At 46.2% G+C, this 17,741-nt stretch overlaps 1 protein-coding gene across 3 annotated transcripts in view; it reads right to left on the bottom strand.

Moving 5' to 3' along the window:
* Positions 1-17,741, bottom strand: part of ahcyl2b (adenosylhomocysteinase like 2b) — a gene marked incomplete at its 3' end in the record, with an annotated part of 118,940 nt that overhangs the window by 33,019 nt on the left and 68,180 nt on the right. For all 3 annotated transcript variants that reach the window (XM_083650585.1, XM_083650586.1, XM_083650587.1), the window contains one exon: positions 972-1,115. In XM_083650585.1, coding sequence (XP_083506711.1) covers positions 972-1,115 — 144 coding nt within the window. The remainder of the gene's footprint in view (positions 1-971; positions 1,116-17,741) is intronic.

Consider the following 17,741-nt stretch of genomic DNA (forward strand, 5'->3'; position numbering starts at 1 on the left):
GAAACGTGCGTGCGTACACACACACACACACACACACAGAAAACTGGTTTTAAAAACACTTTACAAAAAAGGGATGTCTAAGAGGAATTGATAAAAAGTAGAGTGCGCACATCCACTCAACACAGCAGGTGCAGGACTAAGAAGCAGCAATCACAAATAAAACGTAGAGTCCGCACACTGCTTAGAGATACCTCCCAGTAGATTTATTAAAATCTGGGAGATATCTCTAAGCAGTGACATGTGCAGAGACTCTACTTTTTATTTGTCTAGAGAGGAATTACCATAATCTATTCCTTCAAATACTTAATTGCAAATTCAGCCATTCATCCAGCTGTAGGAGCTGCTAATGCTAAGGACACTAGTACTCTGTGTGTGTGTGTGTGTGTGTGTGTGTGTGTGTGTGTGTGTGTGTGTGTGAGAGTGAGTGAGTGAGTGAGTGAGTGAGTGAGTGAGTGTGTGTGTGTGAGTGTGTATGGCCTGCAGGGTTCAGCTGAGGCTATAGGGAGGCTGTGGTTCATATTGGGTTTCTGTGTTGGGTTTCTGCTGTCACTTTCGGTGGCAGGGGACATATGGCCACGCAGCAATGTGGAGGAGCAGACAGGGGGCATGGCAGCACCCCCCCCCCCCACACACACACACACACACCTCTTCCATTCACATGGCACATGGCAACAGTAACTTGCTGAGAATATAAGCGAACAATGCCGGGCCGCCTAGCGATATCGCACATCAAGAAAACTTGATCATCGTGATTAGGCAGAATAGGCACACAGTCCACAGAAGTTTCTAAAGTGTGGTTGTGCAGTCCCGACATTAACTTCTTATAATCAGTCAAAAAGAAGTTAAGATGAATTACTGTCAATGTTGTGTATAGTAAGCCAATTTCCTCACGCTGAAGAATTTTCCCAATTTTTTCGATGTTATTAGGAGATATATCCCCCGTGAATGGACACATAATCACGATGGCACACCTTGCTCGGCAATCTCGATCTCTCTGCGTCCGAAGTCGGCCTGTTTGATGTTTTTGATGCAGAAGTCTCCGTTGCCCTTGGAGTTCTTTTGCTGTTTGTCCCGAGGAGAGGTCTCATCGTCAGAGCTGTCCGTGTATGATGCCGCTGCAAGCAGAAACACAGATGCATGCACTGTCAGGATATGTTAGCACACACATACAAACACACACACACATGCACACAGGCTGTACAATACCAGGGGCAGAGTCATAATATATAAGAGTTGTGTCATCTCCATTCACTCCAATGTAACAGTTTTTTTTTTACCTCGCAATAGTTCCTGGAACTAAGGTTCTGGATTAAGCAGCGTTGTAGAGTTGCTGCAGAATGGACCGGTTGTGATGTACTTTGAAAGGGTAAGACATTTAAAGAATCAATTTGTATATTATCAGCATTATTTTATGCATTCAAATGTACTATAACTACACGAGTCACATGACGATCAAGCATTTTAGACGTTGGCGCCACTCTCTTTAAATCCCTCTGCTGGGGGGATTTATTTTTTAAACTTGTTTCAAGCAGTCGCACCAATTTAATGGAATGGCCTCCCATTATCATTGAGACCTGTAGATTTATTTATTTATTTAAAGGCCCATTCCGTTGGTTCTGGCCAGAAATAAATGTGCACAAAGTGTTTTTTATTGGCAATGAGTGAATGCGCCTTGACGTAACTTAAAAATGGCGACCAGGGGCGTTTCTCTCCGACCAGCCGTTCAGAAGATACATGGAAATACCGCAGTTTCGAATGGGTGAGCATTTCCCGCCACAGCTAGAGGATGTGACGTCTGCGCATTCACGAGCCTGCCTCTTGTCCTCATGGCTCCGGCGTAAATACCAACGAAGAAGACGGCTAACAGGAAATGGCTAACAGGAAATGGCTAACGTTACGTTCGTCGCTAGCTGCTAGCAAAAGGAAACGACAACAGACTCCAAAAAAGGTCCACACTAAATAAATAAATAAATATTTATCTAATGAAGCCCGTCTGGCCAGACAGCAGTAATGTGACCGACATCGGGGGGAAACTAGAGTCAGGACTGTGTTTTCGGTTCAGGAAGGGAACTTGCTGCTTGTAGCTACTGTAATGTGGTTTTGACCAGATAACGTTAGCTGCTTGCTAATGGATTTTCAAGATTCAAGATTTTTATTGTCACTCCGTAGTACAAGTATCTGACCACCTGGTCAGAAACTCTGCTAACATTACCGTCTTGTGTGAAGTAATGCAACCCTAACATTACTACCGTTATGCTTATGGTCATTAAACATTATTGTTTGACTGCAGTTAGCTGCAGTGGTGAGTCTGCCTATTATAAACATAACGTTAGCTTGATGCTATACGCGGCTAACTAATAGATTTAGCTATATTTATAGAAATTACCACCAGCCCCACTAATAACGTTACGATCTTGTGTGGATAATGAATGTAACAGTCGTAAATATGCCTAACGGTACTGTTATGCTTATGAAACATTGTTTGATTGTTCAGTTTGGTCAGCTCCAGGCATTAGACGGTACCGTACATACAGGGGAAGCAGGGTAGTTCCTGGCTCACGGTAACGTGAATATCCTATCCATTTCCCCGCAGCCAATGTAAGCCAAAACACGGCCAAACATGCCACAATAACGTCCGATAATTCATCCAGAATCTTTCCTGGGCATCTCGAGGCTGATCTGACCGATAAATTGTCCAGGTTGCCGTTTTCAAGTGACTTTTATGAGTTAACGTTACAAAGCAACCAACACCTCTGCTGTTGCCAGGCAACTGCTTGTGCGCGTGTGAGTATGGTGCCCGCGCGCCAGCTCGTTCACACGCTGCCTGCAGTTACTCTAACGGCCACCGGCGTCAGTAACAGTGACAATTGAGGGAATGGGCCTTTAAGTGTCATACACTCTAGGTGCCCAACCCCCATAGGTTTACAAGACAACAATAAAAACATCACAACAATGGTACATTTAAAATACAAGACAGCAATGGGCAGGACAGCAATATAAAACAATACATCAGTTTCTAAATAAAAGGTTGTCTTTGCTCCCAGGCTTGACAAATACAATTTGTAGTGAGGAAGACTCCTTTTTTTGAAACACAGCTCAAGTTTCTCATAGTCGTCCAACTCAAAGAAGTCACCATAGATAGAGGAAATTTTATTAAAGAGTACGTCCCTTGCGTCATCATAAGCAGTGCAGTAGAACACGAAATGAACCTCATTTTCAATTTTGTGTAACTCACAAAGTAAACAGAGACTATCTTAGACTTGTAGACTCGTGTTACTTTTAAAAAGCAACTGAAAACTTTCTTATTTGGACAGGCTTTTGGTTAGCCTACAATCCCGTTTTTTTACTCGTTTTATTTGCCATTTTTATTTGTCTGTTTTTATTTGTTCTTATTGGTCTATTCTGTTTGTGTTTGGAAATGTTGTCTTTGACACTGTACTTGTCACTTGTCAGTGTCTCTTGTTTTTTAATCTGCATGTTTGTGTCATTGCTATTGTTTTTAATACTGTAAAGCACTTTGTGATTTTGTATCTGTGAAAGGTGCTATACAAATAAACTTTACTTACAAATTGTGTGTCTCATAGGGCTGTCACTTTTTCCCAAAATAAAATTTGAACGAACTTTAATTGCCCGAAATTCGTTCGAATATATTCAAAGTTTTTTGGTTAACACATTCACTGCCAGCCGTTTTTCAAAACTGTAGTTAGCTTCTGCCAGAGGGTTTTTTTGAGGATTCTGGCTCATCTTTCAAGAGCCGAGGATTCGTTTCTGTTAGGATTTTGTGAACACACAATATCTCAAAAGAACTAATAGAATGTGTGCTTTCTCTGTCTAAAAGAGTTAGTTTGTAGAGTTAGTAGTTATGTAAGCATTAGCAGTTGAATACAGCATGGTTTCAGCGTCTGTAAATTTATTCTGAGATAAACGGCTTTTTGAGAAATTCGATAGAACAGTCACTTTAACCATTCATTTTTGGCATCAGTAAGACGTCAGACATCTAAACAATAGTTTTGAACAGTAATTTCCTCCATAACAGCAGGAAACACCCCTCTCCTTCAAACTCCTCCCTCCGTGTGTGTTCTTCTTGGCTGCAGCGGGCGTGTCACAAGCTCGTTGCTGCTGCTGCTGTAACCTCGCGTCACCAGGCTCACTGCTTTGCTGCTGCTGTGCCTGTCTGCCTGTCTGCCTGGCGGCCGCTGGGCAAGTCTGGATGGATGGGCTCGCTCGTTTCTTGGGGTTCTGAGAGCTTTGATGAAGCTTTTGCGATTCTGGTCTTATTTATGCTGCGTGTTTCAAAGTGTGTTCCACCCGTAATCTATTATGCAAATTAGCAAAACCCCACCAGCTCCCAAGCGCGAAAGCGTTTTCGCCAATCCATTTTCATGATAATGGCTTCCTCACACTGCTTTTTGCTTGCCTTCCTCTAGAATGGAGAGCACTGTCGCCACTTAGTGGGTCGGTGGAATGGGTTGTACACGTTCGGTCGCTCCAATATTTTTATAGGAGACGTGGGGGGCATTGATCCACGTAGCACCGTCAAAAATTATATATATATTTTTTGACGTCTCAACTCGTCATTGGCAGTGAACCGTTGGAATTTTTTTGACGAGTCAACTCGCCATTGGCAGTGAACGTGTTAATTAAAAATAAAAATAAAAAGATTTTTTTTTTTTTTTCCAGTCCAGCAGCCTGTTGCACCAGCTGAACGTAAGTTCTGTCTTAAGTTAGGGTGTAAAGTCCACACTAACTGCTACGTTCAAACCAGAGCCGTATAATAGAAGAGTTCCGACATCTCCATTCACTCCAATGGACCAGTTTTTTTCCAGGAAGTAGAAAGTGGAACTCTTCAGTAAAAAAAGCAGCACTGTCGAGTTGCATCAAAATAGACAGTGTTGTACTTTGAAAGGGTTTTTCATCCCTTGAAATGAATCAAATTGTACATTATCGGCTTTATTTTAGCATGCAAAAGTAGCGCGAGACCCATTCCTGGCTGTTCATTGGCTAATGATTCTTGCATTTTGGTCCTCCGCTGACGCCACTCTCTTACTAGAGGACACTAGTTCAAACTAGTTAGTTTGACACTAAAGTTGTGTCTTTGTTTGGTTGCACCACGGAGACGTAAGGTACATCTTAACTAGTAGACCCTAAAGTCCATACTAACCAAAATAGTGTCGCAGACAATGACGTGTACAGTATCTGTGACCAATCAGTGAAAAGCACGGTGGAAACGGTGTTTATTTACGGTTGTTTAAGTAAGTGGAGTGAAAACAGGACATGTTGCCCACTGCAAATTAGTGCTTTCATATTTCATCAACACTAATCAAATGAGAACGTTATTGAGTAACGTTCGTTTAGGTTCATATTACTGTTAACGTTTATCTGTGAGCTCTTCATCAGTATTGTAGGCTATACCACCATCCTGCCTCACTAAATTGTTGCGGTTATTTTAATTTGTATGCAGTGCTGCAGCTTGTGGGAAACAAAAGCGTGAGTCATAAATATCAAAGGGTGTAGTGACTCCGAGGCAGGATGCCTCTCTTCTTGAGGCGGGAGGGCATCCGCTCGGAGAACCCCCCCCACGTAGGGGGGTTCTTCGGGAGTCAATACATTGGTGGTGGACTGGGGAGGTGGGTGGGGTGAAACGCGGCTTCCAGAGAAGGAATTCGATCAGCTTAGTGCACGCTGGAGGACAGGGAACAAGGACCGTGGGGCGCCCGGCGTGGCTATAAATACTGCCACGTCATGGCCTCGGCACTGACGACATTAACGCCGTCACCTAGGCAAGTGCGTCACTACTGCACTGACGACATTAACGACGTCACGCTGGGATTACTGCACTTGTCGTCACGCTAGGATTACGTGTGATGCTAAGGTCGCTATGTCTCTAGATTACGTGTAATTTATCACGGAGAGCGCGTTGCGGACGCAAAACAACGATGCGCCACGGTGCCAAGTTGCAATCCGTGCCAACTGCTATTTTACGGAGGACTTTACACCTAGTAAGACGTAGGTGTAAATTTTAAGTTCTAACTTATGCCTACGTTGTAACTATTTCACTTGGTGCAACCCAAATATTTTTAGTAGTGCGTAAACTCGGACTTAGTGAGACTTTACGTTCAAACTAGCTTACGTTTCAACTTACGCACAGCTGGTGCAACCCACTGCAGGCCACCGGGCATCAGCCCGACGTGTTAGCTTGGACGCTCACAGTCACAACACTGCCTCACAAACTTGGCTGCATCCAACTCGAGACAACTTTTCAGACCCTGGAGACAATCTTTCTCAGAAGAGACTAACGCGACAAATCTGGAGACTTTTTCTGACATGGGATTAACATTACCAGCAAGCAGCAGTTGGTTAATTTTGGTTCATAAAAAAAATAAAAATAAAAAAATAAATAAATAAATAAATCGAACAGTCAATTTACATATCGAACACGAACCCCTCCCCCACATTCGAAGTTGCATTCGAATTTCGAATGAAAAGTGACAGCCCTAGTGTCTCATTTGTTATTATTGTTGTATTTTATCAGATGCAAACAACAACAACGACATATCAGCATTATATATCAGACACCCTGCTCTCTAAATATAGGCATCGGCTATTGAAAAACCCATATCGGTCGACCACTAGCCACAAGACACCACTCTTCCTCCCCAGTCAGATAGAATATGATTGGTGAAGTCAATTCTGAAATGACATTTGTCCGTGGCAGCATCACTATGGTCCGTGGCAGCATCACTATGGTCCGTGGCACCAGCACTATGGTCCATGGCACCAGCAGCACTATGTTCCATGGCACCAGCACTATGGTCCGTGGCACCAGCACTATGGTCCGTGGTACCAGCACTATGGTCCGTGGCAGCATCACTATGGTCCGTGGCACCAGCACTATGGTCCATGGGACCAGCACTATGTTCCATGGCACCAGCACTATGGTCCATGGCACCAGCACTATGGTCCATGGCACCATGGCACCAACACTATGGTCCATGGCACCAGCACTATGTTCCATGGCACCAACACTATGGTCCATGGCACCAGCACTATGGTCCATGGCACCAGCACTATGGTCCATGGCACCAGGACTATGGTCCGTGGCACCAGCACTATGTTCCATGGCACCAGGACTATGTTCCATGGCAGCATCACTATGGTCCATGGCACCAGCACTATGGTACAGCATTAGTACGCTTTGGCTCTTCACTGGAATACAAAGGGGAGGTACGCAATGCTGATACCCTTTAAACCACCTTTTCAAACCGTGACCAGTACCAGATGTGTTTTGAGGCCTTACCACAGGTCTCACCATACTGATAAAATAGTACAAAACAAAAACAAAAACCATCTTGTACTGTGCCGGTATGGGAAAGGCATGGCTTATGTAGTCAAACAGGGTAATAATCCATGATTCTATCTACTGTTAGGGGGGAAAAGCTCCCTTTGAACTGAAGTCTCCGCTCTGTACTGAGAGGAAGGAAGGATAGAGAGAGGGAGTGAGAGGGAGGAAAGGCATGTGACAACAGGAGGTCTCGGGGGTCATGTGACAACAGGAGGTCTCGGGGGTCATGTGACAACAAGAGGTCTCGGGGGTCATGTGACAACAGGAGGTCTCGGGGGTCATGTAACAACAGGAGGTCTTGGGGGTCATGTGACAACAGGAGGTCTTGGGGGTCATGTGACAACAGGAGGTCTTGGGGGTCATGACAAGAGGTCTTGGGGGTCATGTGACAACAAGAGGTCTTGGGGGTCATGTGACAACAAGAGGTCTTGGGGGTCATGTGACAACAGGAGGTCTTGGGGGTCATGTGACAACAGGAGGTCTTGGGGGTCATGTGACAACAGGAGGTCTCGGGGGTCATGTGACAACAGGAGGTCTTGGGGGTCATGTGACAACAGGAGGTCTTGGGGGTCATGTGACAACAAGAGGTCTTGGGGGTCATGTGACAACAGGAGGTCTTGGGGGTCATGACAAGAGGTCTTGGGGGTCATGTGACAACAAGAGGTCTTGGGGGTCATGTGACAACAGGAGGTCTTGGGGGTCATGACAAGAGGTCTTGGGGGTCATGTGACAACAGGAGGTCTTGGGGGTCATGACAAGAGGTCTTGGGGGTCATGTGACAACAGGAGGTCTTGGGGGTCATGACAAGAGGTCTTGGGGGTCATGTGACAACAGGAGGTCTTGGGGGTCATGTGACAACAGGAGGTCTCGGGGGTCATGACAAGAGGTCTTGGGGGTCATGTGACAACAGGAGGTCTCGGGGGTCATGTGACAACAAGAGGTCTTGGGGGTCATGTGACAACAGGAGGTCTTGGGGGTCATGTGACAACAGGAGGTCTTGGGGGTCATGTGACAACAGGAGGTCTTGGGGGTCATGTGACAACAAGAGGTCTTGGGGGTCATGTGACAACAGGAGGTCTTGGGGGTCATGTGACAACAGGAGGTCTTGGGGGTCATGTGACAACAGGAGGTCTTGGGGGTCATGTGACAACAAGAGGTCTTGGGGGTCATGTGACAACAGGAGGTCTTGGGGGTCATGTGACAACAGGAGGTCTCGGGGGTCATGACAAGAGGTCTTGGGGGTCATGTGACAACAGGAGGTCTTGGGGGTCATGTGACAACAGGAGGTCTTGGGGGTCATGTGACAACAGGAGGTCTCGGGGGTCATGTGACAACAGGAGGTCTTGGGGGTCATGTGACAACAGGAGGTCTTGGGGGTCATGTGACAACAGGAGGTCTCGGGGGTCATGTGACAACAGGAGGTCTTGGGGGTCATGACAAGAGGTCTTGGGGGTCATGTGACAACAGGAGGTCTTGGGGGTCATGTGACAACAGGAGGTCTCGGGGGTCATGTGACAACAGGAGGTCTTGGGGGTCATGACAAGAGGTCTTGGGGGTCATGTGACAACAGGAGGTCTCGGGGGTCATGTGACAACAAGAGGTCTCGGGGGTCATGTGACAACAGGAGGTCTTGGGGGTCATGTGACAACAGGAGGTCTTGGGGGTCATGTGACAACAGGAGGTCTCGGGGGTCATGTGACAACAGGAGGTCTTGGGGGTCATGTGACAACAGGAGGTCTTGGGGGTCATGTGACAACAGGAGGTCTTGGGGGTCATGACAAGAGGTCTTGGGGGTCATGTGACAACAGGAGGTCTCGGGGGTCATGTGACAACAGGAGGTCTTGGGGGTCATGACAAGAGGTCTTGGGGGTCATGTGACAACAGGAGGTCTTGGGGGTCATGTGACAACAGGAGGTCTCGGGGGTCATGTGACAACAGGAGGTCTTGGGGGTCATGACAAGAGGTCTTGGGGGTCATGTGACAACAGGAGGTCTCGGGGGTCATGTGACAACAGGAGGTCTTGGGGGTCATGTGACAACAGGAGGTCTTGGGGGTCATGTGACAACAGGAGGTCTCGGGGGTCATGTGACAACAGGAGGTCTTGGGGGTCATGTGACAACAGGAGGTCTTGGGGGTCATGTGACAACAAGAGGTCTCGGGGGTCATGTGACAACAGGAGGTCTTGGGGGTCATGTGACAACAGGAGGTCTCGGGGGTCATGTGACAACAGGAGGTCTTGGGGGTCATGTGACAACAGGAGGTCTCGGGGGTCATGTGACAACAGGAGGTCTTGGGGGTCATGTGACAACAGGAGGTCTCGGGGGTCATGTGACAACAGGAGGTCTTGGGGGTCATGACAAGAGGTCTTGGGGGTCATGTGACAACAGGAGGTCTCGGGGGTCATGTGACAACAAGAGGTCTTGGGGGTCATGACAAGAGGTCTTGGGGGTCATGACAAGAGGTCTTGGGGGTCATGTGACAACAGGAGGTCTCGGGGGTCATGTGACAACAAGAGGTCTTGGGGGTCATGTGACAACAGGAGGTCTTGGGGGTCATGTGACAACAGGAGGTCTTGGGGGTCATGACAAGAGGTCTTGGGGGTCATGTGACAACAAGAGGTCTTGGGGGTCATGTGACAACAGGAGGTCTTGGGGGTCATGACAAGAGGTCTTGGGGGTCATGTGACAACAAGAGGTCTTGGGGGTCATGTGACAACAGGAGGTCTTGGGGGTCATGACAAGAGGTCTTGGGGGTCATGTGACAACAGGAGGTCTTGGGGGTCATGTGACAACAAGAGGTCTTGGGGGTCATGTGACAACAGGAGGTCTTGGGGGTCATGTGACAACAGGAGGTCTTGGGGGTCATGACAAGAGGTCTTGGGGGTCATGTGACAACAAGAGGTCTTGGGGGTCATGACAAGAGGTCTTGGGGGTCATGTGACAACAAGAGGTCTTGGGGGTCATGTGACAACAAGAGGTCTTGGGGGTCATGTGACAACAAGAGGTCTTGGGGGTCATGACAAGAGGTCTTGGGGGTCATGTGACAACAAGAGGTCTTGGGGGTCATGACAAGAGGTCTTGGGGGTCATGTGACAACAGGAGGTCTTGGGGGTCATGACAAGAGGTCTTGGGGGTCATGTGACAACAAGAGGTCTTGGGGGTCATGTGACAACAAGAGGTCTTGGGGGTCATGTGACAACAAGAGGTCTTGGGGGTCATGTGACAACAAGAGGTCTTGGGGGTCATGACAAGAGGTCTTGGGGGTCATGTGACAACAGGAGGTCTTGGGGGTCATGACAAGAGGTCTTGGGGGTCATGTGACAACAAGAGGTCTTGGGGGTCATGACAAGAGGTCTTGGGGGTCATGTGACAACAAGAGGTCTTGGGGGTCATGTGACAACAAGAGGTCTTGGGGGTCATGTGACAACAGGAGGTCTTGGGGGTCATGTGACAACAAGAGGTCTTGGGGGTCATGTGACAACAAGAGGTCTTGGGGGTCATGACAAGAGGTCTTGGGGGTCATGTGACAACAAGAGGTCTTGGGGGTCATGTGACAACAGGAGGTCTTGGGGGTCATGTGACAACAGGAGGTCTTGGGGGTCATGTGACAACAAGAGGTCTTGGGGGTCATGTGACAACAGGAGGTCTTGGGGGTCATGTGACAACAGGAGGTCTTGGGGGTCATGACAAGAGGTCTTGGGGGTCATGTGACAACAAGAGGTCTTGGGGGTCATGTGACAACAAGAGGTCTTGGGGGTCATGTGACAACAGGAGGTCTTGGGGGTCATGACAAGAGGTCTTGGGGGTCATGTGACAACAGGAGGTCTTGGGGGTCATGTGACAACAAGAGGTCTTGGGGGTCATGACAAGAGGTCTTAGGGGTCATGTGACAACAAGAGGTCTTGGGGGTCATGTGACAACAAGAGGTCTTGGGGGTCATGTGACAACAGGAGGTCTTGGGGGTCATGACAAGAGGTCTTGGGGGTCATGTGACAACAGGAGGTCTTGGGGGTCATGTGACAACAAGAGGTCTTGGGGGTCATGTGACAACAAGAGGTCTTGGGGGTCATGACAAGAGGTCTTGGGGGTCATGTGACAACAAGAGGTCTTGGGGGTCATGTGACAACAAGAGGTCTTGGGGGTCATGTGACAACAAGAGGTCTTGGGGGTCATGACAAGAGGTCTTGGGGGTCATGTGACAACAGGAGGTCTTGGGGGTCATGACAAGAGGTCTTGGGGGTCATGTGACAACAAGAGGTCTTGGGGGTCATGACAAGAGGTCTCGGGGGTCATGTGACAACAAGAGGTCTTGGGGGTCATGTGACAACAGGAGGTCTTGGGGGTCATGTGACAACAGGAGGTCTTGGGGGTCATGTGACAACAAGAGGTCTTGGGGGTCATGTGACAACAGGAGGTCTTGGGGGTCATGTGACAACAGGAGGTCTTGGGGGTCATGTGACAACAGGAGGTCTTGGGGGTCATGTGACAACAGGAGGTCTTGGGGGTCATGACAAGAGGTCTTGGGGGTCATGTGACAACAAGAGGTCTTGGGGGTCATGACAAGAGGAGTCGGGGGTCATGTGGGTGGATGTATCCATACTTCTTTTGGATATTGGAACAATAGCGGACAATGATAGTGTGCTGGTAGAGGAAAAGGCTCCTAACATTAAAATGCTGCCCATGTGTTTATATTACTGAGATTATATATGATACAAAGTGGGTTGATTATCGGTAAAGCCATCATTTGGGTAATGCAATTAGGGCCGACTAAATTGGTAAAAATGGCTAATTAGCAGCCAAAATGCCTCAACACAGGTTCAGCACCATGGAGAGCTCCAGAGTGGAGAAGCAGACAGATGAGCGGAGTTTGAATCAGCCAGTGAAATCTGGAGCGGTTGAAAGAATTTGGGGGGAAAAGGATTTCATATCCCCATTGAAGAGGACTATGAAAACCTTGGAGAGAGAGAGGAGAGGCTGCATGCCAACTCTGAGCGAGGCCTGACTAAATGGCTGCAGCTAGTAGTCAGGAGAGATGGAGAAAGGAGGGCGGCGGGAGATGGAGGGCTGAAAGGGGGAGCGGGGCTGCAAGTGGCACATGACTCAATATCATAATAATATAGAATACAATATCATAATATAGGTGTTCTGCAAAAGACCAATGACACATGGAGTGCATTTACATGCACACAATAATCAGATAACTGAGAATAATCAGGTAACTGGCAATAATCTGATTTCCGCATTTACATGCACTTTAGTCAAATAATAGCGCAAACTCTCCTCAAAGTGCATGAATGGGAACTGAGATTGGGCCATGCACTGAATGAAACTGATGATTCAGAAGAATGCTAGGCGTGTTTATCAGATTTCTCATAAACTGATAATGGCCTTTATCCGGCAAAGGATATGGCTTTATGCTGTTTACATGACCACGTGATAATCAGGTAACTCTAGAAATCCAATAATAATCGGTTTATTAGTGTGCATGTAAACTCCTAGAGATGAAGACAGCATGGCGTAGAAAAGACATTTTTGTGTTGCTCAAATGTAGAGTATATTGATGTTTTAGGCATTAGGTGATGCCCTTTTTCTTGACACTTAGGAAGTGGACTTATATCCAAATGAAATCCTCCCTCACCAAAGACGATGGGATTTCAAGCAAGACGGCCCGACTTCAACTCAGTTCCTGTCATTTTGGCATGCAGGTTTTGCCCATGGCTTTCCACGGACACGCCCACTTAGGAGGTTTTCGGCAGGTCTGAGTCAATGGGAAAGTCAACGTGATCTCAGAGTATGACAGATCCCTTCGCCCCCATATTCATTTAAGTAAATATTCTGCCCATTCTCCGAAGCCACATATCTTCAGGATATTCTGACACTAAAATGGCATTTTTTCAGACAGATCAGGAGAAAACTAAACTTGTTCAAGACCTGTCTCTATCTCAGCAACACACTCTCGCGAGATTTGGCAACAGGAACTCATGTTAGCAGGGAGCGATTAGCTAAAGCTAAAGCTGAAGTTCATTAATGTAGTAGTTAAATCTGTGGCTAGAAAAATATTTCTTTAATGGAATATCTGAGTTTAAACTGTATTGAGCGAACAAGTGGCAGCTTTGTGTTTATATGTGTGGTTTGTGTGGAGTTTGGGAACTCACAATCTCTATTTCAAGTTAGCTTGCTAGTTCAGCACTAACCCCGCGTCACCAGGCACAGTCCTCTCACAACACTTCAGGGGAGAGGTGACCACATGACCATTTGGGAGACATGCTGCTACATTTGTTAGAATTGGCAGAGCCTGCGGTGAATCATCTATAGCAGGGGTTCCCAAACTTTTCCGTCCAAGTACCACTACGTACCAAACCAAATTTCCCAGGGACCACTTCCACTGTGTATACCAACCCCCAAATAAAATGTGCTGTTTTAATCATGCAATAGCAGCAGAAAGGCTAAATGACAATATAAGGCTACTAGCTGGTTCAAAACAGACACACACGGACAGACACACACCTGCCAACATTAGGCTGTGAAAAAAAGGATCCCTTTGAACATGTTTTTTTTCCCTCGCCAAAATGTAGTCTAACTTTGGAGTGTTATTTAGCTACTTTCCTGATAACTAGCATGACATGGTTGGTACAAATCGATTCCTTAGGTCTTCTAGTTTCATATGATATCAGAAACTTCACTCTGGCTTTAAAACTGAGCCTGCTGCAGTCTCTGAAAGTAAATGTTCAAAATTGGGATATTTCTCAAATATCGCGATATTTCTTAAAATCGGCCCAATCCGGTTAATCCTCAGGGTTAATGTGTATGTAAAAACTGTTTTCTGTAAAAAGATTTTTTTTCATTTATTTTTTTGCAATTCTCTGGCGGACCACCAGGCGGAGCCCCGCGGACCACAGTTTGGGAAACAATGATCTATAGTAATAGTTCTCTCAATAACATGTTTCATTTTCAAGTGAGAGTGTAACTGTGTGACTTTGTTTGCACGCCTGTTCTGAGGGACACCTCAGAAAAAAATATAGGCTAACTGAGTGAATAAAGATGAAGGGTACATTATCATCATTGCCTGAATGCATTGATAACTTTGCTAGCTACTTGCTGTTGTTACCCTGTGCTACCTAGCTTACCCAAGGTTGACTTTCTTGTTAGCTGTTGTTAACTAGGAAGCAAACTTAAAGTTCTTGAAGTTTCTTTGTCTGCTCAGATAGGCTATAGTTGCTGTTCAGTTAGGATCATTTGTTGAAAAACCAAGTCCAAAGTATTTTTTTAGTGGTGTTCAGCTCTAAGAAACTCAGAAGCAAAATACTGTATGCTACAGGATATAGACTAGCTAAACTAAATAAGGCAGTTGGTGAGAGTTGACAAGTTAGGACAGCCTAATAGCTATCCTAAAGTTAGGGCAGTATTTTTAAGATTTTGGGAAGTTAGGATGCTTCTGTAATACACTTTTCCTATCTTAAATTATTATAACAACATTGACTTAGGAACTGTTAATCTGTAAGGGCTATTTTCCTAAATCAGGTCCTAACTCTATTTACCATGGTGACCAAAGTTTTAAGGTAAGATTTGCAAGTTAGGACGTTACTGTAATACGGCCCCTGCCATCCATCTCTCTGTCCATTATGTCCGGTCAGTATCAACCACTAATAGCAATGAATGCTGTCCAAGAAGCAGCAAATAGAGTTAATGGGCTTACTGGCAGACTGAGCCATGGGTTGTGTGTGTCTGACCCTGACACATAGCACAAACTCCATCCAAAGTTGAAGCAGCTCATACAAACATTTCTGAAATCTCTGCTTTTGGAGCGGTGATGATAGGAGAGGAGGGGAGAAAAAATGAGGAGGAGGCAAGAAGAGGATTATCCATATGAGATCGCTAATCTTGATGCGCTCCTCGCTACCTAAAAACACCAACGTCAAAGCTTCCTTCTGATCTTCGCTTCATGCAGGGATGGCAGTTGCATATACGTGACTTTGAGCAAGGTACTTCATCCCCAAAACGGCTCCAGTGGAAGTGGAACTATTTCCTGGATAAATAAAGATTGGAAAATGTGTTTGTCGCCATGGGTACAAGGTGCTATCATCATGCTATCATATCAAGTCACCAAAAAATATTGTGTCGGGAAGCTGTTCATGTACTGAGGCTCAAAGAGTTCCAAATGTGACCGATGACAGGCTATGACATTTATCTGGCTTAACTTTCCTGGCTATCACCTCCACAGTCATGAATGACATTGGAACGTGTGTGTGTGTGTGTGTGTGTGTGTGTGTGGGGGGGGGGGGCTAGGCCTTTCACTCTCATTACAACAAGTGATGCCAAAAAGGTAGCCTACTGAATGTAGTTTACCATTTAGTGATGTATACAGAAAACATGAATAGGCTACTTAATATTTAACTTGCTCCTGAAACCTGGTACCTCTTAGCCTTCACAAGTGCATCACATTGGATTGAAGGACTTCTCAGTGCAATTTTCACACTTTGTGACCCTCTGGCGGGCCGGTCCTGGCCCCTCTATATGCTTGCTAACACACCACAAACACCTCACACCTCTCTCTCACACCACCGCCAACAGACCACCAGCCTCTAATCCTCTAACACCCAGCCCACAATTTCACATAAACCCTGGTGTGACAGTGTGAGAATGAGAGAGAGAGAGAGAGAGAGAGAGAGACAGACAGGCAGGCATGCAGACAGAGAGACAGACGGACAGACAGACAGGCAGACAGAGGCAGTGAGTGAGTTTGATAGAAAGTGTAATTGAGCAAGAGAGACAGGTGAAGTGCTGAGCAAAGCAACTTTTTTGTACATTGTCAGACCACATTTTACATTCATCTTATTTTAGAAAGATTTGATTAAATAAAAACATTGACAGGAAGTCTTGTCCTGAGCCCGGCTGCTACCATTTTAGATACTGAGAACGTTCTCAATGTTATTGAAACAGTTATTGTCATACAGAAACATAATTTGTATTGTATAGCTTCGTTTAAATAACCTGACGCTGCCAGATGGACGGTATAGCTCCACATAGGTTTCACTAAACCAGTCGATCTGGGTTTGAAGTCACCAGACCCGCTGACGGAGGCGGGCACTTTGTCCAAGCTACTTGGCAGGTGATTGGATGACCCATCTGTCTATCACCGCTGGTGGGTGTTAACTTCAACCAATCAGATCGCGGAAGGTGCCTGTGGATGATCTCCGTGGTATTCATTGATTGAGTCCTCGCGGTCGTAAAGTCACCTTCGAAGCATTTAGTTAGATTATAACGAACTAGTTGTGTGGCTTAGCCTTCCCAAATGTTGAGGGTCGTTTTTTAGAATTTAATACATAGAATTGGGAACATTACATTCAATTTCATTCAGACTGCCTGTCACTTCCGCGATGTTGACGAGTGAAAAGAACTACAAAGACCATGTACCCACTACTTGCCCAGACGAGCCTGCCCGCCTACGGCCGCCGCTGATTCGTCGGCCCGGCAATGGCCGGCATGGCTCGACCAATCATCTTAAACTGCCTGTGCGGGTCCAGACCGTCACGGAGAACCAAATGAAATGTGAGTTCACGTGACGGGCGGTTTACCAGGCTATCGTTTAAATGCTTAGTTCATTGTTTTTATTGTTTTAATAATAATTTCTCAATGGCTTCTGTGTGCTCTATACTTGTGCAGATTGAATCATTGATCTTTTGAACTAGAACGACGCACCGTGAATTTATGCCTCCGCCATTAGTTCATTCTTGAGTCCAAATCGCCATTTGAGGCAAATTGGAGCAAATTCCGTCAAGGCACTCCTGAGATGTTGCATTACAGAGCTTGGAAATTGGGTGTGAGGTCACAGTGACCTTGAACTTTGACCTTTAACCATCAAAATCTAATCAGTTCATCCTTGAGTCCAAGTCGATGTTTGAGGCAAATTTGATGAAATTCCGTCAAGACATTTCTAAGATATCGCGTTAACAAGCTTGAAAATTGCGTTCGAGAGGTCACAGTGATCTTGGCCTTTGACCACCAAAATCTAAATCAGTTCATGCTCGAGTCCAAGGCGATGTTTGAGGCAAATTTGATGAAATTCCGTCAAGGCATTCCTGAGATATCGCGTTAACAAGCTTGAAAATGGCATTTGAGAGGTCACAGTGATTTGACCTTTGACCACCAAAATCTAATCAGATCATCCTTGAGTCTAAGTCGATGTTTGAGGCAAATTTGATGAAATTCCGTCAAGGCGTTCCTCAGATATCGTGTTAACGACCATCAGACTGACGGAGGGATGGACGTACGGACGGACAACACGGATCGATAATGCCTCCGGCCTGGCTATCGCCGGCGGAGGCATAAAAATGTCCACCGGGAGTCTTATATTCGCTAGCGCAACATAGGTGACTGGCTACTAGCAGTAGTTTGATGCT

The sequence above is a fragment of the Poromitra crassiceps genome, assembly GCF_964638095.1.
Source record: "Poromitra crassiceps genome assembly, chromosome: 2".
NCBI lineage: Eukaryota > Metazoa > Chordata > Actinopteri > Beryciformes > Melamphaidae > Poromitra > Poromitra crassiceps.